The sequence below is a fragment of the Aythya marila genome (assembly GCF_965140915.1).
Source record: "Aythya marila genome assembly, chromosome: 3".
In the NCBI taxonomy this organism is placed as follows: Eukaryota; Metazoa; Chordata; class Aves; order Anseriformes; family Anatidae; genus Aythya; species Aythya marila.
The window spans coordinates 87,808,220-87,834,857 of NC_139044.1; the positions used below are offsets into that span (position 1 = coordinate 87,808,220).

The 26,638-nt window shown below is 34.7% G+C and overlaps 1 protein-coding gene across 9 annotated transcripts in view; it reads right to left on the reverse strand.

Annotated features, from left to right (window-relative positions):
• The window catches only part of RIMS1 (regulating synaptic membrane exocytosis 1), a gene marked incomplete at its 3' end in the record, with an annotated part of 310,018 nt that overhangs the window by 103,923 nt on the left and 179,457 nt on the right, over positions 1–26,638 (reverse strand). For 3 of the 9 annotated variants that reach the window (XM_082756967.1, XM_082756964.1, XM_082756963.1), the window contains 10 exons: positions 24,346–24,392; positions 23,074–23,186; positions 21,963–22,093; positions 21,471–21,642; positions 21,184–21,340; positions 19,506–19,577; positions 14,270–14,426; positions 10,944–11,069; positions 6,598–6,660; positions 2,024–2,113 (listed from right to left, as the gene is read on the reverse strand). In XM_082756967.1, coding sequence (XP_082613093.1) covers positions 2,024–2,113; positions 6,598–6,660; positions 10,944–11,069; positions 14,270–14,426; positions 19,506–19,577; positions 21,184–21,340; positions 21,471–21,642; positions 21,963–22,093; positions 23,074–23,186; positions 24,346–24,392 — 1,128 coding nt within the window. Of the gene's footprint in view, positions 1–2,023; positions 2,114–2,572; positions 2,687–2,996; positions 3,075–6,597; positions 6,661–10,943; positions 11,070–14,269; positions 14,427–19,505; positions 19,578–21,183; positions 21,341–21,470; positions 21,643–21,962; positions 22,094–23,073; positions 23,187–24,345; positions 24,393–24,821; positions 24,879–26,638 lie in introns of all 9 variants that reach the window. The other 6 variants (XM_082756959.1, XM_082756958.1, XM_082756960.1 and 3 more) reach the window with 6 other exon arrangements.

Consider the following 26,638-nt stretch of genomic DNA (forward strand, 5'->3'; position numbering starts at 1 on the left):
AAGTGTTAGCACACACATTCAACAGTGGAGTAGGAAATCTTCTAAAATTAGTATACCCCCAAACTAAAATATTAAATTGGTGATTTAGTTGTTGTTGTTGTTTTTTTTTTTTGTTGTTGTTGTTTTTTTTAAAAAAAAATGTAGTATGTTCCTCCACAAATCAGACTACATTAGGGAGGAAAACAAAACAAAACAAAAATTATGTCTAAATTAAAAATAAAAATAAAAAAATCCTGTCATTAATCCTCTGACAAAGCCATATATCTTATTTGCCACAAAACCATCATGGAAGTACAAAACCTGAATTTCATAAAAAAGAGTTTTCTGCACACCATGAAGGACCCCAACTCAAAAGCAATTTTTTAGTCACCCTCTAACTGACTAAAGGACTTATAAAGCAAAAATGTAAAAGTTTCAGACATAGACATATATTCTGGATCAGGATCAGAGACAATTTGGCAAAATCTAGTGCTTAGTAGAAGTAGAGGCCACTAACATAGACTAAACACTTCTCTTTATGAGCAGCACATGAAAAATGCTGCTGATTCTATTTGGTGCCTAGTGGGCAGAAGTTGCTGAGATGAATCATAAAGACAGAATAGACATAGTTAACATCAGTGACAGATTTAGATTTCAGTATGTAATTTTAACTACGATATTTTACAGTTGCCAACTACCATTTCTTTGAATATTCAGCTTGATGTCTGGCATCTTGAAATGAAACTACAAAACATACACTGCTTATATCCATATATTGTTGCATTAAATAGCTGCTTACAGATGAATACAACTGCATATATCTATCACACATAGTAATATGATACTACTATAAATTTTATAAAAAATCTAGAATGGCATCCTGTGTTTTGCTGGGGGCGGCCTTATTTCTGTCAAAATTTTTGTTTTGGACAACCAGGTACATATGAGATATGATATTACGATATCTTGTGCTTTATCTTAAAAAGGAATGAACTAGTGAAGATCTAGTTGAGATATATCAGCAGGACATGAGTCAGTCCTATCCAACAAGAGCACAGCTTGAGAACAGCACAGTTCCAGTCAAGGAGCATCAGGAAGTGAGGGAGGAGGGAAAGGGAAATTCCCCAAACACACACACACACACACAAATTTCACATAATTAGCCACCATATTTGTGATACACTGAACTGCTGAAATTGTAATTGTGCCATAGTCCATGGCAACCTATTGCCTTTAGCAAAGCTAAAATCTCCCCCTAAAACAGTATAATTCTTAGCCAAAAAACAGCAGGTGATGAAAAATTCCCTCGTGGAGCAATCCCATCTGCCAAACACACCAACAGTATTTAGTTCAGCTAAGATTTTGAAGCAAGTTTTTGTAATACTAGAGATCAGAAAATAAAATATAATGCCTACACAATATAAGTGATGCAACAATATTTCATTTAAACTGCAAACATATCTTCTTAAGACTTATGTGAGCCTTAATATAATGTCACAGAGTGAAAAGAAATCTCAATGCAGTGACTTGCCTTGTAATTGCAAAAGCAGATGCAGCAGATTAGATTAAAGAAGCAATGAAGTTTGGCTGGATGTCTTACAGAAAATACATCGCTAGACAAACTACAATTCAGGTTTGAAATATGAGTTTTGTCACATAATTTATAAATTATGTCACCACCTTTTTAGCAGTCCACAAAGCAGGCAAGAAATAAATGTAATACTTTTTAGCAAATGGTGATGAAGATTAACAATCAAGTGGTACTTCATCAAAATACTTAACACTGCAATGTTATTATCAGCATACTGAGGACTTCTGCAAACAATGACATCAGCTTGAACTAAAACAAGGAAAGAAGCCAGAAGCAGTTATAAGCTCCAAGACACAATTTACACAACATACATGAATATAGGAGCAAAAATGTCTACAAATACCAAAGCAGACATGAATGTACAGGAACGTAGAGTACTCATATAAAGAAAACCAAAACTGATAAAAATCACCAGCACAGATGACAAGAAATTCATAAGTTTTTATTTTATACCTTTCTCGTTCTGGTGAATGCAAACTAGTATCTGGTCTCAAGCAGTTGGTACTAGCACTCCTAGCCCTGTCAAGGGAGGGCTGTAGTTCACTAGTGCCAGTGCATTGCATCCAATGGTAGAAGAGAAAGAAAAAGAAAACAAAGAAAGGAATACAATGTTAGATATTAACTCATAAAATAATGCTCTCTTTACAGAAAATGTAGAATCACAATGATTTAATTAAGGAAAACATAAAAGAGCTGACTGGATGACAGTGCCAAGATTTGTTCAGAAAATAAAACCAAATAAAAGACTGCTGTATTTTTTTTTTGGTAAGACCATTGAAATGTTTAAAACTGAATGAGACAGAACAACATCCACTTGTAAGAAAGTGGAATGAGAAATACCAATCAATCAAAATCCTTATTAAAAGAGGTAAATCTTAAGCCAATATAAAAGGATGTGATACACTGCATATGATGTGAAATCACTTTACAATGAAGCTCATTTAGTTTATAAATCCATATTAAATACCAAACAGGAGAGGTGATTAACCCTCAGTTTCTTACCTAACCAGGAGGTCATCTCCAAATTTCGGTATTCGTGAATTAAGGCAATCACGAAGGAGAGAAATATCCTGTCTAATCACTGATTTGGTCTTAGCACATGCAGGAAGAGTTGAGCTTTGTAAATTAAAATCATTTAAACAAAGTGAAAATAAATTTGACATGTAAGCAAAATTACATACATAAACAAAAGAAAGTAACAAGGAAAAAACATGCAACATACAATGTTAACCGTAAAGAAAACTACCTTATGGAAAGTCTTTTATATGTGGGGGTTAATTTAGACAATATGAAGTTATTTTAGGATTATGTCCCTTAGCTCTCAGTTACCAAAAGCATATGAAAAACTAATTTATTTTATAAGGCAAGACTATTTATTCCCCAAGAAGTCACTAACTACTTAAAGGGGACTCTAAATACTTCTTACCTGTATAGGTTCCAATTAGTACCATTTTCTAGTAAAGGCATCTTGGGTGGTAATGTTTTATAGTGCCTAACAGAACTTCTTGAATGTGGTAGAACAGAAAAGAAAAGAGAACAACATAAAAACATGCCAAAAATAAAAAGATAGATAAAAGTAAGGCAAGATTGACCAGAACTTAAAAGAAATGCACAATATTTTACTATATTTATTAGCTGCACAAATAGATTTCTCAATATATGTTCTCAGTTCTACTACCATGATAGCTATCTGAGGGACAAATTTTTGTGATTACACTTCTGTTAAAACAGCCCATGAATTCATGACAATACTAGTACATCTTAGATTTTGTACTTGTAATGAAAGTAATCTAAATTCCTTCTATTGAGATTTTTAATCAAAATATACAAGCTCTCGTAAAGGATTAGGCTGCTGTTTGTTTCTCTTGGTAATGTTTTATTTAGATCTACAGAGACTTTAACTGAGACAAGCTTCCAAAGTCAAGCATGAAATGCTTGCTAAAGAAGTGATACCACAATGTCAGTTATAGATGTATTAGCAACTGGCATTTCTAAATATTGAAGTGTATCAGCTTCAAAATCTAATTAATTGTTATTAGTAATCACAAGCTAATTAAAAAACAGGGAGATCTACTACATCAGCCAGCACTGCAGCTCTCCATGACAACTGTCTGATACCATCACTCATAGTATATGAGATTTTAGAACAGGAAACTTTTACTACCCAAGCAAACAAGGGAGAAATGTAAAGGCAGACAGCACCTGACTAATGGGAATCATGACATTCAATGGTTAAGGTTTTAAAAATTTTCCATTTACCCAACCAGGCCACAGCTGTGGTGCTATTAGCAGAAGGGCCTTCAGCCTTGAGGAGTTTGCCAGCTTCAGGAGCAGTCTGTCCCAACAGGGCATTTTGATTCCTACTGGGACTTGGATCTCAACACAGCAGATCAAAATTACAAACCTGGCTACATCATAATCAGATAAAACAACTGTCTTTCTAGGAACCCTACTATTTGTAAAAGCCTGAGAACGCAACAGAGGAGCTTTGACCACTCCTGTTGTACAGGTTTAGCTGTCATCACTGCTGACCTCTCTAGCAGGGATCACTGTGATGTTGCAAAGCTGGAGTAAAGATATGGTTATTAATCATATTGATTCTATCATAGTAGCAGAGTATGAGTACTAGGTATGAGTACTCATACCTAGTACTAGGTATGAGCTAAGCACCTAGTACTAGCACCTAGTACTAGGTGTGAGCTAAGACATGGACTGTGACTTTTCCCTGGTCTAAGGCATAGGTACATTTTCCTTCCGCTGTATCTGGTCTAAGTCAATAATCATGTACAGATGGTCAGCATGGACAGCTAGAAATAACACTGTAAACTGGTGAAGCAAACTAACCATAAATTTTGACTTTGTAGCTTGGACCATCTCATATTAATATTTCTTTCATGTAACATGAAACAACACATATCCCATTTTATGCTGAAGCTGTCTCAACAGAGAGATTATTTTTAATTAAGAATTAAGAATTTTTTAATTAAGAATTTTTTAATTAAGAATTAAGACATTATTCTGCAAGCTGCCTAGAAAACAGGAATAATGTCTTATAATCCTCTTTCTAACATGAATAACTGTCAGGCCACTATGAATGAGAAAGGAGGAAAAATGGCAGCTAATGTGTGAACAAAATTTTTGTTGAAAGGGTTTTTGAGCATGAGTACTGGTAATTTTCTGGATATTATTCCAACATGGATTAAGCTGCATAAGCCTCAGAGTTATATTTAACAGTCAATCTCTTTTATTCTGTTGCCTGCATAGTCCCGTTCAATATGCTATTAAAAGTACTTTGTTTTATAGTATAACATTACTGTTACTTTAACAACTTTTTAATTTTATATTTGTTACTCTCATAAGTTGTTAATTTATTACTGTAATAACTTATTTTACTCATTTGGGATAATTTGTTACTTTTCTTAATTGTAAGAAAATAAGAGCAAAAATTAGAAAAGGAAAAAGGCAAGGAAGGGCTGCACTCTAGCATCTCTGTTACCTAGCTGCCTATGCACAACTTTCATCTGGTTAGCTGCCAGATGGGCTAGTAGATTTGTAACACAATTGGAAATCTATAGCAGCTAGACAAAGGGCATCAAAAGTTTATGATACAATATTTACTTCATGCATTAAGCAAGAATTTAAACTCTGTCATTGAAAAATTATAATGAAAATGACAGTCTTTAATGGGGAAAAGAAAAAGCACAGAGCTGGAGGTGGTTAGGGTGTAAAGCTATAGAAAGAGTAGCAAAAAGAAAAAGGGCAGAAGGAGGAGGCAGAGAAAAATTAGTATGACATGACAATAAACTGATAAAATAGCAAGGAGTGAAGAGATTAAGTAAAAACCTAAAATGTTGAGGCAAAAGCTTTTTAGATGAAATATGAGAATTACACAACTGATAAGTAAAATTTAAATTTTAATGTAACAGATGCAGTGATGCTCAGCTGTGTTTATTGTTTGTTTTGGGAGAGTTACTGTATTTATTTATTTACTTTTGTATTTATTATTTTAGTATTAAACAGTTTATCAGAACCCTATCACAGCATCTTTGATGCTCTTTTCTATTTTGATGAAGAGAATTAAAACAAGCCAGGGCAAATTAATAAAAACTACTCTATAGAGATGAATCCTACAGAACGGAAATGAAAAAGTACATTAAATGATTTTAAAAGATTTAAACATACGGCATCAACATAAATTTCTTAGTAACACCCAATTCCTGACTGGAAAAATAGATAACTGCTTCATTTGTAACACCTGTAGAACACTAACCTTACAATTTTGTTGATTCTAAATTGAATATTTTTGACACAATCTGACCTTTATTATTAACAGAGTTAACAGATGTGGTATAAGAAACAAGGGGGCCATAGTTATATTTGCTAGATTAAGATATTTCATTTTTGTTTAGTTTCTCAGCATTCAGAACAGTTAAAACAGAGAGCTCCAAGATTTGGGATGAGAGATTAAGATTGAAGATGAGCTCAAACTGCAAAGTTTATGCCTAAATCAAATTCAAAGGAAAAAAAATATTATGAAACCCCTCAAATCTGGCAGTGTGAGGGAGCCTTTAAATCACACTCTCCTTAAGCACCTTGCTCTTCCCTACAAATGTTCAAAGTCACTGTGAGATTTGGTGTCACAAGTAAAGATTGTTGGCTTGTGCTTGACTGTAATACAGACATAATAAATGGAAATAAAGGCAAACAAAAACAACTCAAAAAGAACGTCTGAAATTATAATAACACTGCCATGCATTGGTGGTCAGGACTTCTGTAACTGGACAGATAATTTACGACAAAATACAACTGCAAAATCAGAAATTCTTTAGCTGCTTCAATCCTTACTATGGAAGTTTACAAACATACATACACATCTTGATCTGATTTAAAACAAACAAAACAAAAAAAGAATAACTGACACCTGGATCACAACATACTGGGAAGTTCTGTACATACTGGGATGCTGGGCACACAAAGCATACATAACTGAGCAGAGGTGTTGATGATTACCAGATTCCTGTATTTACCTGATGGTATGTAGGCACTCTGCACTTCTTCCTCGTTTTGCTCTGGGCAGCATAAGAAGCTCACTGCACAGACAGGATGGGTGGTGAGTGAAACAGATAGAATTATGAAGCATTAGATGACATGGGTTATGCCAATGATTTGCAAATAAAAACATAAAAAGAAACAAGAAACTTCCATCCAGATACATAGCCTGCTAATGTTCAAACCCACACTGCACTTAAAGAATGTGAGCCAAAAAAATGCCTGTGGTAACTACATTTTCAAGCAAATCCTTTCACTGCAGCATGTAATTTTGTAGTTTCTCCCTTTAAAATTCTGTACTGTTTCAGAGTTCTTCATGAATTCTGTCAGGAATCCCAAAATCAGTTAAATTTCTCTAATAACCTCCTTTCTCATAAATCAATTCATGAAGATACACTTTAGCAAAATAAATAAATAAATAAAATGTTTTGGTTTTTTATAAGCCACAAAAGTATACATGAAAAAAGGCAGGGAAGGTTTGTTACTAATGCACTGCAAAGCAGTTTATAGAAAGAGTAACCAGTCACACTTTAGGGAAAAATAGGTGTTCACTGGAAATATTATGTTTGGACAAATACAAATTCTGACTGATAGCTCTTTGGAGTATTTTGCAATGCAACACTAAAGAAAAAAAAAATGCCAGACTTCTTGTTTCTTATTGTTTCCAATTCAGAAAAATCAGCCATTTGTTATATTATTCATTTAATGCAACCAAACACATTACATCCAAGCAAGATGGTAAAATTAATATATATTTATGCCTATGGTAAGTATGATTATGGTATGAAATATCCCTTGAATTAATCCTGTAGTTTTATGCACTTCAGCAAAATCAGAAAGACAAAGCCCCCAGTTTTCAAATTACTGTAAATATGAAAGTAAAGCTAAACTTCATGGAAACATGGTATTTTAAAAGAAGCTGGGAATCATATGAAGTACTATGGTGAGAGAGAGAGAAAAGATTACAAAATGTAAAAAGTAGCACTTTTTCAATGTGTTCTGTACTTCATACCATTATAAACTGACCTATTTACTTGATGTAGCTTAGGTAATATTTATCTAAAGTTCTGAACTAGGAAGACTAAAACAATGGCTTGTTAGTCACATCTGAGATTTAAGTTTGTATCTGGAACCACTAGCCTGATTTTGATGCAACAAAATGTATTAAAGGTGAACTGAATTGTTTTCTTGGATTTTTGCATATTTTTTTAAAGCAAAAATTGCATTCCTAATCTTAGAGCACTGACAGCATTTATATGCAAGTTTCCAAATTACAAATACATGTGCATTTTAGGAAAAAGTTATAATTTTCTGTAATTAGTTAAGAGTTTTGTGATTTTCTTGCAAGAACTGAGGAAATTATTATCAAAACACTATATACAAGAAGTTTCATGCACTGCTTTAATATCTGAGACAGTATCTGGAGAAGCAGGATAAAATCTAAAAGACAGCAGATGCAAAATTCACATTAAATCACAGGGTACTTTGTTAATATTTATTCTACCTTTGCTGAGCCAAAGCCAAAGAGCCCATTTTTAATGAGCCCATGGCAAACAGTAATACATAATTCATCCAAAAAAAAAAAAGGGTAGAAAACAGTAAATTCACCATGAAAGCCTCAAGAAAAAAAAAAAAAAAAAAAAAAAAGAGAACCCCTAGCAATATATTACTGATAATATAAGATGATACTGGTAGTTCTACAACAAATTAAGACTGTTTTGGAGACATTTAAAATAAAAAAAATATTATTCTAAAACAAGGGTTTTCTAATGGGAATATTTAAGGACTCAGATTAACAGATATTATTTAGGAATAAAACAAACACTAAAAAGTGAAAAGTGCTATCTCCTTAAAAATCAGATGATTATCCTAAATTCAAAGCAAAGTATACTGATTAGCTAGATTTCCTGGTATTCCTAGCATTTCCTAACAGATTTATATATATTTATAAACATATATATGTTTATATAAACATATATAAAAAAGGTAAAGTGATCAAATCAGTTCCACTGGGAGTGTATCACACCATATGCTTTTGTAACAGACTATAGCAATTATTTTTACAAAAAAATACTCAAAATATTCACTATTAATTTGGGACCAGTAAAGGATCACTGAAAAAATGATCAAAAGTATTCAGCAACTAAAATTTATGCCATGCAACTATCAGGAAAATACATTCCAAACCAAATTTATGTTGAGAATCTAAAAGAATGTACTTGTTTTGATGAGGGGTTCAGCAAATGAGCAACACATAATACTTGCACTAATGATGATACTAAGACATAGGAATAATAGCAAAAAATATATATATTTTAAATGCCAGGATGTGAAAGAGGATTTCACATCAACAATGAAACTGTTGGGGGATGTGCTTTCACAACAACTATGTCAAAAACAAAAGCTGTTTTGATCCTCCCTGTGGTGCTACTTAAATTCCTTGAAAGTCAATGAAATCTGCAAGAGTTAAGCAGTTTCAACAACTGAAGAAACTTGAGGAAAAGAAAATGAAAATGGAAAAAAATGAGACCAGTGCAGATTATGACTGAAGAAGATTAAGTACAGGCATCCCTGTTTAAATCCTGCAAATCCTGTCTTCGCATCTGATCTTTTAACTTCTGAAAAGTGTCTTCTGAACACCCGAGAACTGAAATCTGTTTCCTACTCATCAGAACAAATTCAACAGCCCATTGCTGCTGTGCTCTTTTCTGATGGCTTATCTCTGAAAAATTATCAGTGCAAGTCCTGTTCTCCAAGCACACTGCATGCACATATTGTCATTTATATCATGTTTCCAGGCTTTACTATAAGATAATCTTCTATACAGTCATACTTATTTCTAGTGACAAAAGCTACCTTTAAATGTCTCTTCCAAATCTGCTGAATAAGAAAACTATTCAATACATATTTTCAGGAAGACTTTGTATGTATCACTACCTATAACAACTAGTAACATGAAATATTTGCAACAAAGGGAAATTACTGTAATTAGCTTAACTCTATATCTGATTTCACTACAGTTAAAAAGCATTTCAATTCACCTCTGAAAGGAAATTCAATACAAAATCCAACTTAGTACATACTTCTTGCCGATAAACTAAGACACTGGAATTTTAAACTGTTCCAAGTAAACCATTAATTCCCATATGTGTGTTATCATATTTAAAATACAAAACAAAACAAAGCAAAACAAAACAGGCAAGATCATATACAAAACTGAACTAGTTTAACTGCAAAAGCCATCTGTTATTCAATTTCTTTTTGTGTTGCTTCAAAAACTGGACAAAGAGTTCCAGAGATTTTTATATGTATTCCTTCACATGCTTTCACATCACTACAGAACATGTTTGCTATATTAAATTTACTGTATTATTTAGAAAGGTTTTGTCACTGTTACTCATAAAAAATAGAAACATACTGCAAAAAAATGGGACTTTACTAGGACAGTTGATTGTATATGAATAGTAAAAGTTTGCCATTATAATTTAGCTATATGATATTTTTCTGTGCATAAAGATGAACCACACAAACTGATAATTCATGTGATGTCACCATTTTGTTTCCAAAATACCAAACTGAAAAACCTTGTCTGCTTTTCCTTTCAGCTAAAAACTAAGCAGAAATCCCCTTTTCCTTCTTTTATTAGAAGATATTTGTAGATAACTGAAAAAAATGCCTATTAGAGAACACATTATTCTCTGAGGAGCGTATGTAGCTTCTGCATACATTCCAGGGAGGTATATGCATGTGTCAAGCATCAAAGAATCAAAGATTGGATATTTTTTTTAACTGCAAGCACCATAACTATCCTCACTACACATGTGTATTGGACCAAGTTCACCAGAATGTTATGCACAATGCTGTGAGACAAATAAGGCAGATGTCCAAAATTTATTAATATAGGAATGCAAACTATAGCATATACAACTTCCAAGTAGTAGGAAGTAATGCCTGGTATTTTACTGACTTCCAAAACAGACAAATATGTTTGTGGTCTCTGTGTTGCAACAATAGTTAGGGCATACGTGTGGATTTATGGCTTTCTGGCAAAAATCTCTGGGCTGAAGTTCATGAAGTAAACAGCAGAGTTCTCTAGGACAAACACCCAAGAACCATTAGTCTAGACACCTGCTACTACTGTCAACCCAGTGCACATTTTCACCAGAAAAGAGGCATAGTTAACTTAATTATGACTAGTTTTTGAAATTAGGATGATTTTCTGTCCATTACTGTCAGACTGCGGTTTTCTGATAAACACTTTAAAATTAAGCAAACCAACAAAGACATTTCTAAACTTGCTTCCAAGTTCAGACTGATGATGTACCTTTCTTGATCAGACAAATACTGACTATCCATGTCTCTGGATCTGTAATCAGCTGGACTTCTGGAGGCATCATGGTGTCTAGTTGGAGAACGTGATCTTCTCATTTGATGGATTTCATCTAAACTCCTGAAAGGCAGATATATGTATGATAATCTTGTTTTTCTCATAAATAATACAGCTTAATGAGCAATTATAGTGTACAAGTTGATTGAACCGAGTCTTTTATTCATTAAATTGCTAATATATGCTTTCAAAAAACATACATATTTTTAAAAAATAGATAAAAAATCCATCTTTAAGTATACAGTAGTCATTTCTACCATTTTTAGAGCACTGTTTCTTTGTACACTGATGGACTCATTAATAGTATTTTTCAAGCCTGTACTTAAAGAACTATTGTGAAAACACAAGAATTTATAATAGCTCACATGAAATTGTTTTGTGCATTTGTAGCTTCATAGTCAGATTTTTAATGGTTCATTTTGGGCTGTCAAATTTTTGCAGGTAGCTCAAGTATCTCCATATATTCTTAGGATATTGTGAGACAGGATATCACAGAATCACAGAATTTCTAGGTTGGAAGAGACCTCAAGGTCATCGAGTCCAACCTCCAACCTAACACTAACAGCCCTCCACTAAACCATATCCCTAAGCTCTACATCTAAGCGTCTTTTGAAGACTTCCAGGGATGGTGACTCCACCACTTCCCTGGGCAGCCTGTTCCAGTGCCTCACAACCCTTTCAGTGAAGAAGTTCTTCCTAACATCTAACCTAAAACTCCCCTGGCTCAACTTAAGCCCATTCCCCCTCGTTCTGTCACCAGGCACGTGGGAGAACAGGCCAACCCCCACCTCGCTACAGCCTCCCTTGAGGTACCCATAGAGAGCGATAAGGTCACCCCTGAGCCTCCTCTTCTCCAGGTTGAACAAGCCCAGCTCCCTCAGCCGCTCCTCGTAGGACTTGTTCTCCAGGCCCCTCACCAGCTTCGTCGCCCTTCTCTGCACCCGCTCAAGCACCTCGATGTCCTTCTTGTAGCGAGGGGCCCAAAACTGAACACAGTACTCGAGGTGCGGCCTCACCAGAGCTGAGTACAGGGGGACGATCACCTCCCTAGCCCTGCTGGTCACACTGTTCCTGATACAAGCCAGGATGCCGTTGGCCTTCTTGGCCACCTGAGCACACTGCTGGCTAATATTCAGCCGACTATCCACCATCACTCCCAGGTCCTTCTCTGCCTGGCAGCTCTCCAACCACTCATCTCCCAGCCTGTAGCTCTGCTTGGGGTTATTGCGCCCCAGGTGCAGGACCCGGCACTTGGCCTTGTGCAACTTCATGCAGTTGACCTCAGCCCATCGGTGCAGCCTATCCAGATCCTCCTGCAGAGCTTTCCTACCCTCAAGCAGATCGACACACGCACCTAACTTGGTGTCATCTGCGAACTTACTGAGGGTGCACTCGATGCCCTCGTCCAGATCATCGATGAAGATATTAAAGAGGACCGGCTCCAGCACCAAGCCCTGGGGAATTTTTGTGAATATGTGAATTTTCAGCAGACTTTATTAATTCCAAACTGTGTGTTATACAGAAAAGGAAATGATTCTGCCTAACTTCAGGCAGGCTCTCATCTCTATGACAGGAATTTAAAGCTCTTTTCATATGGGAAAGAACAAGAAAATAAATTACTTTCTTTTTTTGAAGTGCAGATTCTTCCTTTAGTTTAATAATTGCCATAGAAACAAGAAGCACTCATTTTTCAAAGCAGAAAACGAAAGGATAGCTGGGGTTGACTATGAAATACTTTGTTTGTGCATCTTGCTTATAGATAGGAGGATGCAGACGTTTTCCAACAAAAACACATATATATGTTTGCAAAAGAAGGATGAAGAATAGTCTCATTCTCTCAACTATAGAAAGAGAACTCTGTGCCAAAGTCTTTTTTACATACAGCCATACCTCTTTGTTGAAGATGTATAACTGAAGTGCTACAGCAAGTGATTTTGTTGGACAGTCAAATAATTTTATCTAAAAGAACTGAAGTAACAGACGGGGATGCATGCAGGAACTTAAGAAGCACGCATAATTTCAGTGTACAAGGACAGCACATATGACACAAAGAATGGAAATGCAGAAGCAGGATCATCAGGATTCTCAAATGGAAGAAGAAGCTGGTTTCCTAAAATATACCACCATTTTGAAACACCTCAGACACTTTATCCATGAGACTCAAAGCCTGCTTTAACCACTCTTGCTGACTCTTTCTGAATAGTTATATTTTCATCACTACCATTATCTTCATCATCTTCCAAAGAGCATCAATATCAATCAGAGGCAAACGACAGAAAAAGATGTTGCAGACAACAGGAGAGCATGGTATTAAATGATCAGTAATGGAATTCCAACAGATCCTGAAACAATGCACAAGGATGTCACTGTAGCATAGAATGTTGTACACAAAATTAACCTAAAAATGGGAAATTTCCAGTGTACTACCACAGCTAGTGGGCAATAAAATTACCAACAAAACAGTTTGAGTTCTTGCTGTAATTCAAAACCAAAGTTTCCTAGAAACCACAGGAAATGAAAGCTGGTAAAAACTAGTCTAATATTTAAGGTTCCATGAGAGATTGCAAGAAAAGCTTATTGCCCTGGACAATAAAGGGAGCAAAAGTGGGTCAAGTTTGTTGTTAAAACTGTCTAATATGGCACTACTCAAAAAAATCATAAAGAATGAAAATGAAAAGGTCTGAAAGTATCCTCCCATTAATAAGTTGTCTATGAAAAGCAGTAGATGCAGAAAAGAGTGGTTTATAAATCGCTGCTTGATTTTGCAAACAATATTTTACTTTTTCCATTAAGAATGTCAAATTATAAATAGAATAGGTAATTTAAAACTGCTGTTATGTCGAGAGAAGTTCAATTCATATTTATTATACAATTCATACATGTCATAATTTATTGTCCTACAAAAATACATAAATGACTTTATATAAGATTCAGTCACTGATTGAAAAGCATTTCTGAACCCATGTGTTAGTTGCATGTACTAGTTGTGGTAGAGCAAACAAGGATGATGAATCACAGGGAAAATATCAGTAAAAGATAAGTCTTAAAGTTATTCATCTCATGGATTCTCTTGAGTAATTAATAAGTGCATACATCAAGTTCAAATAACACACAGTTAAACTGAGATACAATTTTTTTTGTAAAAATAAAAATAAAAAGAGAGAGAGAGAGAGAAAATGCTGAAGAGGAGATAAGTAAACAGGTACCATTGACAGATTACACAAACTTGAAATCACCCAGTTTCACTTGCTTGTGATGCCTACCTCTGTAATGGCACATTTGGTAAACGTGAACGGGTCCTGCCCTGATCTTCGCCACGGTGAGGAGATACGGAACGTGAACGATGATGTGTTGTTCTTTGCTGTTCTGGCACAGTTAGCGTTGTAGATTTACTTTCTCTAGCACTAGATCTATAAGCTACTGTTAAGAGGACAACAAAAGGAAATTAGAGAATAAAAGTGTGAGTTTGGAATGAATTCAGGTGGTTAGTCCTTCCAGGAACACACATCCAAATGCTTACAAAACTTTCAAGTAGTCATTCAGCTGTTGTACATCTTGACGTATCATGCAGCCAGGATAAATTAATAGCATTACCTTTAAATGTCTGTATGTACAAAGACAGAGGAACTGAGGAGACTTTCAGTAATCACTGGATGATGTGGGAAAAAGGACTGAACCATTTTTCTGACTTGGGAAAGAGTACCCAGAGTAACTTGTATTTAACTTATGACTAAAATAAGAAAATCTACTACTTAACAGGTTCATCTTAATAACAACAACAACAAAAATCACAAGAGGGACCTACTAGATTATGCATTTTGTCATCCAATGGATTCTAAGACTGTTTTAACTGATTATATAGCTTATAAATTATAATATCACAGCTTCCAGAACTGTGTCCACCTTTTATACAGTACTGAGAGTTCAATACATTTCCTTCTACAAATATGAGACAAGTAAAGCAGGCGGGGAAAAAGACGTGGTTGAAAAAAGACAATTATACAGTTTTACTACAGAATTTCTGGTTACTGTCAAAAACATATGCATAAAGACAAACATATGCAAGTCTATTATGACTTTGTCCAACTCTTGGATCTTCATAATAACCAGAGCTGGTGCCAGAACATGGGAAATAACATTTTTCTTCCAATTGTTGAAGGAGAAGGATGTGGGGTGGTCAATCAGTCAGGGAAATAGAAAGCAGCATGACTTTTGATATATCTTAGAGGGTGTCTTAGAGGGTATCTTTTCTATGATTCTATGACCATAATGGTGTATGCATATGTGCACCATCTTCAGCACTGAGTTACATGTGAAATATGAATGTGATTTCATGTTTAAAATGTGATGTTACACAAGTTTGGGGAGGCTGGGTATTTATTATTCTTTGAGAAACAGAGAAGGGCATGAAGAAAAAACTTTTGGGAGACCTCATTAGTAGCTATATAAACAGCAAATGCCTGCCACTTGATAGCAATGGTTTAGTGAGCACTGACTGCAAAATAGGCCTGTAAAAGTTGATGGCATCGTGGAAAGTAAGGACCAAGATTCATCAACCTTTCAACAAAAAATACTTCAAAGTTTTAGAGGATTTGATGCACTGTGAGGCTAGAGTATCTTATCTACTCAAAAAGTGCTTCAGGGTTGTGTAATAAAACTGAAAAGAAATATCAGGATATCCCTGATCTAAGAACAAGTACTGGGTGCAAATTTTGAATCAAAATGGGAACTAATTCAGGACTTCAGTGGAGATTCCCTCATTTTGTATACTAAGATAGTTGCAGAAAATGTCTGTTTGTTTTTTTTGTCAGAAGAAGACAAATGATTACATGACAAAAATGGATGCGTTCCCTCTCCCAGGGTGACTAAATCTGAGCTGTATGTTCTGAAAATTGCCATATTTTCTGAAAAAAAAAAAAAAGTTTTATGCAAAAGCCTGTCTTCTCTAATAGAAGAAACACTAGTGTACATTTTATTCAACACTAAAACAAAAGGAATCCAAAACTTTTTTTCTAAGCTTTAGACAACTGTACTGAAATATGCTTCAGGTTTTAAAAAATAAATTTCAGTTTAGCCCACCTAAAAAAAACTATACATAGGATTATCCTTAAACATCTGGTATATGAAGATACTATCACCCTACATATTCCTTCACAGCTGAGCTATCTGGGGAGCAATATCTAAAACTTGTGCATTGGGCGTACACAAACCTTACAGAACAGACAGAGCAATAGCAAGTAATGCTTATCTTAAGTATCAATTTAAGTATTGTCAAATTGGTTGAATTGAATTCAAAGTTCCATAGTGACCATGACAGTGACAGCAACAGTAACATTTCCTTATATCCTCAAATACAAAAGCTCTGTGCTCTCCAGAGTGTGCATGAGAATTTTTTTGCATGGACCAGCATGGCAGCAGCAATAAAGCTTATGGTAGTTTACGCAGAAGAAGTTTCTCAGTTGCTCATGGGAAACTGTCAGGTGTGACATAAAATGGAAGCTGCATGGATGATGAAAATGATTCTATACAATGTTTTGATTTCAGAGTAACTTTTTTTTTTTTTTTTAAAGACAATACAGATGGTGAGACAAGGTGTTGTGCTAATATTATGCTGCTGCTACAGGAAGGTAACCACAGTTCAACCATTTATACGATTCATTTATGACAGAAGAATAAATTGTTCTGAAGAGTTACTTATTCTGAAGATAAGACACATTTGTGATATGAAAAGGGATTTTTTTTTTCCTTAAAGTATCCTTAAGTTATAAACTGGCCATTACTTTTGATGCAGCTACATATATCTTTACTTCCATGTACAAAGAAGGATTCTTAGCAGCTGCTGAAACGTCCATGAAAACAGTTTTACTTGTTACTACTAAATGCTAGTACTGCATTTGCCTTAGCAATTGGTTTAACATTTGAAATTATAGTTTTAAGAACTTGCAGCAACTTCATGGATACATAATATCTTCATCATTCTTTTTTCAAGCTTATAGCAGTGATCAAGTTGAGCTTTTGTGCTTCTACATTTTGTAGTTACATGTCTGTCTTTTAACAACTGATCAATAACCTTTGTGGAAATCTTGAGATATTAAGAAGGCAAATTAACTTCATTCTCTTCTGAACATTTCAAGACAATTAATAAATTATCAACTGTACAAATATACCTTTAATAAAGACAGGACTTATTTACCTTACATAAAAAAACACAGCAGACAACATTGGCAAGGGAATAATAAAGGAAGGAAAAGGGGCTTAAAAATATTTTTAGAGTCGTATGCTGTAAACTCAATTTTGATATTCTTATTTTTGTTGAGAAGGAGTATCTTAATCCTAGACTAATCTGGTTGAACTCAACAGAGGCAATGCCAAAATGGTTGAAGAGTGCTTCATCATCCCACATTATGGGGGAAATGTGGATATTCATTCACACACACACTTTGCAAGAAAATGATGTGTGGAAACCCGGATCACACAAGAACTTCAGTGTGCTCTATGGAGGTCCGTGGTGTGGGGGGCAGGAGAAGAGAAGGGGTAAGGACCCTGCAGCACAGCAAGGAATTTGAATGCAACTTAGATTTAGCAGAGGAGACTCTTAGATGGAGAAGATACTGTAGTATTCATTCAATGCAAATCAAGTCTACAGTCTTAGAAGATTCTAGCAACTAAGGAAGGTTGTATATAGATAGGTAGAAATGCTTATTTCAATTAGGTGCCTAGGCACATTTATTAACTTTTGCCTAAGATTCTTGAGCAATTTGGTAGAGAGGGGGACTGGTGGCATTTTCCAGCTCTCATTGCAAAATACATTTTCATGTGCTGTCTACTCTGTCACACATCAGGGGTTGATGACTGAAATTTTCTTTGCCCCATAAAGTTAAACCCCCATTTAAGAATTCATGTCTTATCTGTAAACAAAAACCTCACACTTAAACGCATCTCACAGGAATCACAAACAGGCGAACTCTCCATTCACATTTGGCAAAAAAATATATCCATTAAAATCAGAATAGACAATTTTGTACTGTGTCACATCAGCTGCCAGAATGTTTCTGACCTAAGTGGATGAAATTTCCTCAACAGGCCCTTCAAGGCTCAGTTTAGACACTCTTAGGGCATTGCAGATTCTATCCACCAATGAAATCTAGCAATTTTCTGCAGTGATACCTGAGAAAGTTTGGAACCATGCATTCTCCAAAGGCACACTTGAGCACACACAATCCTAAGAACTTGCTATCAGAATCATAGTTACTCAAGTGTTGACCCAGAGAATAGAGTCCAGTGAGTTCAGACAAACACTTCTGAATTTTTCCAATCAGATGGAAAATATCTTATTTCAAATGGCACATGGACAGCTGAAAAAATGTCCCTGGTCTTAACATGTATGCTGAAACTTTAAATGTAAGAAGGCCTACACCTTTTTAGAACCTATGTTTTATTTTAATTTTAAATGTCCTTTCTCTTAGCTGATGTGAAAAGTATCAAGATTAATTACTTCATTGAATCAAATACCATTACCAAACATACTGGAACAAATTTCCCTCTTAGTAACTTATGTGAAATTGTATGGAAATAAGGCAAGAACCCAAACACATCAAAGGAAGTAAAATTTGCCTGTGTAGACATCAAAAGTATATCACGGTGATTATGAAGTCATTATATAATGAATAAATGATCACATTATTTTAAATTCAGATCAGGAAGATAGAGAACTTTCTAAATCCCACCATGATTTAATTCAGCAATTGTCATCAGGGATATCCAGGGAAAAACTGGTTTAGTGCTGCCAATGAAATAGTAACTCTTCATTTAGTTTGGGACAACTGGGAAATCTATTCATCTGACTCGCAACAACAGTCAAATAGAAGTAGAAAAAAATTTGTCATCCAAAATGACCCTTAACATTTTTAATATGAAAAGGACGATGAACTAAAGTCTAACCACAATACAAACTATATTTATGAACATTTAGGGTAATGATAGTTCATGAATGCTCAAGAAAACTGTAAAAGATATAGCCATGCTACATGCATCTTCATCTATAGCCATGCATTCTCAATAAAGACCATGGGAGACTGCATTACATCTAAGTTTCAAGCAAAAAGCAAAATAAAAAATGTTTGCAATCGATGCTGAAACATTAATCGCTGTTTTAAAATTTTTTTTGAGTTCAACTGATACTTTTTAATAATGCTTGGAACATTATGCAGTAAACAATTTAACAGTTTGAACCATCCAGTGGTTCATATATGAAGAATGATATATAAAAGAAATACCAGTGAATGAACTGTAGAACCTTTTAATTCACCATTTTTTAGAAGGAAAGTTACCATGGAATAATCAGGAAAACTTTTTTTTTTCCACAATGCACTCTGCAAAACCGGCATCCTCAATGCTATAATGAAAAAGTGAAAACAAAAACAAAAAGCAAGCAAAAAGAATGAAAAAGAAAATCAAGCAAGAAAGAAGAAAGCAGGACCATGCTGTTCACCCACGCACCTGGAGGAACAACTCCAATACCATCATCAACATCATAATCTGAGATGTCACTATCACTGATTGGCCGAGATCCTGCACAACAGTAAGGTAAACAAATACCTGAACATCTGGTTGAGTTATGAAACGTAAAAATATGTTCATTTAATGTACCACTACAATTGAAAAGATGACTTATTTCTAAACAATAGAAGAGAGCTAAACTGCAGTGACCATGAAGTTTCATCAAACAACTGAGCCAATCCAAAAGCTTACATATGCTGAAGCCTCCTCTCCCCTTCTCCTTCCTCAGTACTCTCCTACTAGGTTACTTTAGCTCACGTTAAACAAGCAAAATGCTTTTGTGATATTTCAGTGAGTTGAGTAAACTGAATCAACTCGCTGAATGGGAAAGGAGAGGTGGCAGCATATGGTGAGAAAGGAGAAGAGGAAACAGCTCTGACAGCTATTAGAAAAGTTCAAATATCTCATGAAAACTAACCTTTAGATTGCTATCTCTATACATATTCTCATGCAGTAATTACAGTAGTGTCATATTTCTGTAATTCATTCCTGAATGTGCCTATGCATATCATTTCCTATGCATTAGCTGGAACTAATAATACTTATTTTTAAATACAAGAAGAAAAATAGCTTGAAAGCATGTTTTAAAATAACGCCCTACATCCTTCTTGTTTTTAAATAAATCCTTATTCAAGTTAAATGAACTGACAGGCTACAACACTCAAGTATGTCAATATATTAATTTTTTTTTAGTATAAATCATACAAACCTGAACAAGAGAAGGCTCCGGGGTGACCTCATTGTGGCTTTTCAATACTTAAAGGGAGCTTATAAAAAAAGGTGGAGAGTGACTTTTTGCTCAGTCAGATGATTGAGCAAAATTATCTGATTTTGGACAAGGGGGAATGGTTTTAATCTAAAGAGGGGAGATTTAGGTTAGAGGTGAGGAGGAAATTCTTCACTCAGAGAGTGAAGAGTGAACTGGCACAGGTTGCCCAGAGAAGCTGTGGATGCTCCCTCCCTGGAGGTGTTTAAGGCCAGGTTGGATGGGGCCCTGGACAACCTGATCCAGTGGGTGGCATCCCTGTACATGGCAAGGGGGTTAGAACTGGGGTGATCTTTAAGGTCCCTTCCAACCTGAGTCATTCTATAATTCTATGAAAACTGAATTAAGACTCTCCAGAACAACTGTATCTCCCCACTATAAGCACATATTTTCTCTTTGCTGCTAAAGTAGACTTCTCATCTGATTGTATATATGGTGTGTGCATATAAAAAGAATATCAGAGGCTGAAACTAATTTTTGATGAAAAATGTTTTACAACTCACAAAGCTTTAATGCCTTTCTTTTTAAAATAAAAAGCTTTTAATTACTATAAATGTATCTAATAATCATGAACTTCATCTTTCCTTTTAAAACAAGATTTATGCAAACAAGTATTTGACCAATTTTCTTTTGCTACTGAAAACCAACCAGTTCAAACAGTTTTTGTATACTTGAAAGTTATGCATCACAGGTGACATGCTGACTTAATGTCTTAATTCGCATCTCTTTTTGGCATACATTTTCATTATGTCTACAGATTTTACCTTGTATCCTTGTAAGATAAATATCACTACACCATAACCAACATTTTTAATTTAAAATTTTAAAATCATTAATGGAATTTGGACCTACTTTGTAATTTTTTGCTAGAGCTTTCTCCACCATGTACATGTCTTCTTGGCATGAAAGGTGATGGCTGAGGCAGAGGTAGTGAAGATTCATCATGTGTCTGTAGCTTATACCAATGTGGTTCATCATCTAAAAGTGCTGTCTCCAACTCTATAAGAATCTAGTAGAAAAATTGTCAGGTTTTAATTTTAAAGGCATGTACACACAAACACATATATAGTATATATATATATGTATATCTGTTCAAAAACGAATGACAAACTTGGGATAAATGTGATTGTATATATCACCTCTCCAAGAAATTCACTCTCTTCTTCTTGTACTCTTGGCTGATCCCATACTGTTATTTCAAGCATTCGTTCTCTAAAATCTCTACGATGTACATGCGAGTAGAGAAAAGTTTGGTTCCATTTTGGCTCTAGACTTTTCTTTACTGTTTTGGTCCTCCTTTTACTCTTATCACTGAAACATAAATATTTGTGATTTATTTCCAATAACAATTTACAAAAGAATGCCATCTACTCATCAGCAGTAATTATTGGTGTTGTTCATTCTGATCTGATAATGCTTAAAAGAGAAAAAAGTATTTACTGTACTGTGTATTTGTGGTGGATTGCATTCATCCAAATATCCACAGAGTTAATTTAATACTGACTTGCATATATCAAGTGTGATTTTTTATAACCAATATAAATAGAACAAATTTTTAAAAATAATTCTCTCATTCATTTGAAAGTTTATTCAGTAAGTGAAAAATATAATTTTCTCAACTGAAATACTACCTTCTGTCTGGAAGAAAATACATTTTTACATAGGGGTTCCTGGGGCGTCCATCTATTCTTGGTGGCAAATCTGTTGCTTGAAGAACATTCACTATTAACTGATGTCCCACTTTGTCATACCACAGTTTCACCTACAAGAATCAAGTTACCAGAAAACATTATTGAAAATGGAAAAAAAATACACCTAGAATTTTCACAGTGCACAAGATCAACCACAATGTAAAAGTAGTATTTATCTTTCCAAGAGACATTAAGATATATTTTGTTGCATTAATATTTAATTGTTAGATGGAAAAGATGTTGGCATACACCGAGACTTTTTTATTTATCAAAGCTGAATAAAATGGTGGTGCTTGATTATTCCTATATTGCTTATTGTACTCACTGCATAATCTTGTACATGTGAGTCCATTTAAGTCAGCACTGTCTCAGTTCTGCACTTTAAAAGCTATACTTTAAACAGGAAGCCCTGACTACAGCTAAACTTAAAACATGGCAGAAATCTGTCTGCTCTGATTTTCCACCTTACAAATGTTCTTATGGAAAGAATAATATGCAGTTAAATTATTTCCTAATAGGATCATAGCATAAAATTGTTGAGTGTACTTAAAAATTAATATAATCAATATGAAAAATAAGAATGTACAAAACAAAGTCTGTGTGCTTACGGTATATTTAATAAGCACAGCTTCAGTTAGCATTACAGAGAATTCCAGGAGGTGATGTGCATCTAAATTGAAGTGTATTACTGAATGATGCTACTATTAACAAATACATAGCTCTTTAAGTGCTCTCACAAAGAAGATAAAGTGGTACTGTGTTTGTTATCTGCAGGTACAGAAGAGTCACATTTTTCAATGTAGAGGGTACAGAATGACAAGTTGCAAGACACTTTCATGTGCTCCTCTTAACATAAATGCCTGCACACTCGTGTATTAAATCAACACTTTACATCCACTGTGACTACAGTGAGTGCGTGCTCACACATTTGAAAGACACCAATAACAGCCATTTCCATTGACTTCCCAATAGACCTTGGGAAGTCAGAGGGCTAAGGGAACAACATCTGAAAATGTTCATTACTAACTCAAGAAAAAACAAATATTCTCACAGAAAGCTGTCCCGGTAGGACTTGTGGTGCATCCCTTAGGGCTCCAGGGCTGGTTGGAGATATAACAGAAATAGAAGGCCTTTCCATCTTCTGAGATTCAAAAGAACTTGAACCTAAAAATATGTGAGAAACACATGAACTTTCCATCTGAAATTTTAAAGCAAATTTGGGTAATTGATTAAATGATTTTTCTTTGCATTGTATAAAGGTTGTCTTTATATACAGTATTAATGTGATAATATACAGAAAGATGTTAAGCCGATGTAGACAGGGTGGTGAAAAAGACAGTTTAGCTACTCTTACATCAGATTAAATTTCTTGTTTTATTCTAATAATATATTAAAAGTGTTCTTCATCTAACACACCCTATCAGATGTTTTAAATAAAATATTATCCTCTTGCAGAATTGCACAGTTGAAATTTCTGATGAATAAACCCACATTTGTTGTATAGTAGCCTCAGGTGGCTACTGAATTGTCTAAATTCAGAGACAAGAAGATATGCAAGATAGACATCAGGCATAGAGGACACTGCTGCTCCACCAGTGAAGCAGAGCCCTCATGAGTGAGGAAAACCTCATGACAGGCAAGGAGCAGGGTAACAGGCCTAGGAGGCCCTTCAGGATCCTGACCTAGATAACACTTCTCATTGCATCTCAGACAAGGCTCAGATGAGAAATGGGTGGAAGCCATGGCCTTCATGGCCTTCACACACTTCAGATGGCAGACTTCAAATAGAAGAGCTAAAAAGACACACACACTGTTGTTTTTTTGTTGTTGTTGTTTGTTTGTTTGTTTTGTTTTGTTTACTTTTTTTTTTTTTTTTTTAAGCATCAGGAATTTCAACTATGGAACGTTTTCTGACACAGCAAACAAGATCTCTGAACTAGGCTGGATGGTGCAGGAGGTGAAATTCTGACACCAATTGTACCTTTGGCAATCCCCTTCCCCTGTCTCCTCACTTATGTTAGGACAAGTAAATTAAATAACTGTTTTGGGTCACAGCTTATACAGGCATAAACTGATATGCTTAAAAACAGAAGATATAGGAGAAAACAATAAAATCCTACTAGCATTTGAAATCTATACAGCTTTTAATCAAATCTCTATCATTTCACTTTTAAAACACAAGACTGAAAAACACTGAATTTTGTCATATAAAAACCTGAAGACAATGCAGTCTCCCAGTGCCTGTCATTCTGAAAATTCATAGACAAAATGATTGTATGGGGTACAAGATCATGTCAGGCAAAGAAACAAAGTGTGTACTCACTGGACTCTAATGGGGGATGAGAACTCTCAGGAATCCGCGGAATATCACTAAAACATGAACATACACAAAGTAATTAGGAACAAGGGAGAGGATCTCCTGCTATAACAAATATGTATCTAGGACATTTTTTTAGAAATACAGTTTTCTTTTGTGTTCTACTGGATTATGTGGAAAGACAGGAAATGTTTAAATACAGTTCACTATTTTCCACTAGGACTCATGAAAACCTTAACATTGCAAACTCCTCCTTCCTTCAAAGTGAGGAGCTACAGATGAGCACTACAATGATAATATTGTGGATGGCTTCCACAATATTTTTATAATAAAAGAGGTTTCTTTTATTTTTATAATAAAAGAGGTTCTAGAGAGGTTTCATGAACAGAATGGTGGTAAAAGTAGAGCTACTGACACTCAACCATTCCTTGGAAGAAAAACAAAAGGAAAAAAAAAACAACACAAGACATAGATTAACTCACTAGTAATTTTTATATAAACGCCTCAAGGAGTTCACGGAATGAAACTGATGAAAATGTCTTATAATAATAAAAAGAAAAAGCAAACAACATTAGCAAAGTTAAACAAACAGAAGAATAATACATTTCTTGAAAGCATATTACAAACGTGTGGAAATTTTTTCAACATAAACACACCCAACACATATTTATGCATAATCAAAATCAAACTGGTTAAGTTCACAAAAATCTGTAGAAATTTTAATATCAACACAATTACTCTCCTATAAAATTCTGGATGATGGATGATAGCTCCTTGTTCTGTCCTGTTCCCAGCAATCATAGAAAACACATTGCAAAAGCAAGAAATGATTGTTACAGTACAAATGTTAGCAAAACAGAGCAGAAAAATGGAAACAAAGTTCAAGTGGATTACATGAAAATATTTCTAAAAAAAAAAAAAAAAAATCCAAAATTTAAACTACAGTAATATTTCTGAAGAACATGTAAAGATTTTAAGTCTAAAGCTGGGGACTCTTAAAGGCATTCAGGCATTCTGTTCAGTGAAACATTACCATACCAACTTTGAAGTCAATAAAACTAAGACTCCTAGGTCATATAAATGCTACTTGTGAAAACGAAACAGACACTTAAATCAGAAAAGAAAGGTAACAATGTCCAATCATCTGATCTTCAATTTATTTTTCATGTTCTGCATTTTAATCTTCTCTTGCACACAGTTTAAGAAAGGCTATTTCAGCTCCAAGTTAACATTTTGCTTTAGCTTGCATCTCACATCACTAACAAAGACACTCTTCTCTTTCCCTTGACTTTGTAAGTAAGGAGTACCGTGGTTTCCTCAAACTCATGGAAATACAACTGCATTATTTGCTCTTGACATGGCGTAATACTACCTCAGAAACAAACACATGACATGTTGTGCAGGACTGTTGTGCAGACTTCTTAGCATTTTTTCTTTTCAATTTCCAGGGAAACTCTCATCAGTCTTAAATATTTAGTTTGCTTATTCAAACTATTTTTATGCTCAATAGGGCATTAAGTTTGTGATATTTTCTTGTGCTAGAATAAGAACTCTCTCTTCTGCAGTATAGCACTGCTGGTAATAATGTCACATTTAGGATATTTAGATGAGGGCTCATATGTGTAAGGAATGTTTCGAAACAGAAAGTGCACCCTACACACCTGGGTGGATGGAGAAAGGCATCAAAATACATTTTGTTTCCATTTTTCTTCATTATTGTCCACAATACATTAGGGGGAAAAAAAGCTACAAATAAGCCCCAAATACATGTATTAATTACAGATATAAGCACTTAAGAGTTGATTTACATTTACAATAAAGCACTTTCACACTATCAGACTAACACATAAGACACAAATATCAGATCCACACAATTCAGGAAAAAACAGCTACTACAGCTACTAGAATGAAGATGCTACACCAGAAAAAAAAAAAAAAAAAAAAAAATACCAACAAACGGTCAAGTTGATAGTATTTCCCTCACTTAGAGATGGCAATACTGAAGTCCTAACCAGATAGAGGTAAGTGACAAAAATAATCAGATCTTTTCTAAAACTTTACTCAGCAGACAGGAAAAAAAAATGAAAGTGCAATGTTTTAATGTATTTTTCTGAACTCCTTATAATTTTTATGACAAACTCACATGAACAGTGAAAATTAGAACATAAATTTCAACTCCAGACAAAATGCATTGTTTGTGACTGAAATGTTATTTGACAATTTTCCCACTCACCATATTCACTATTCATGCCCACATTAAAGCTCATTCACTCTCAGGAAATCACTAAACTAGTACAAG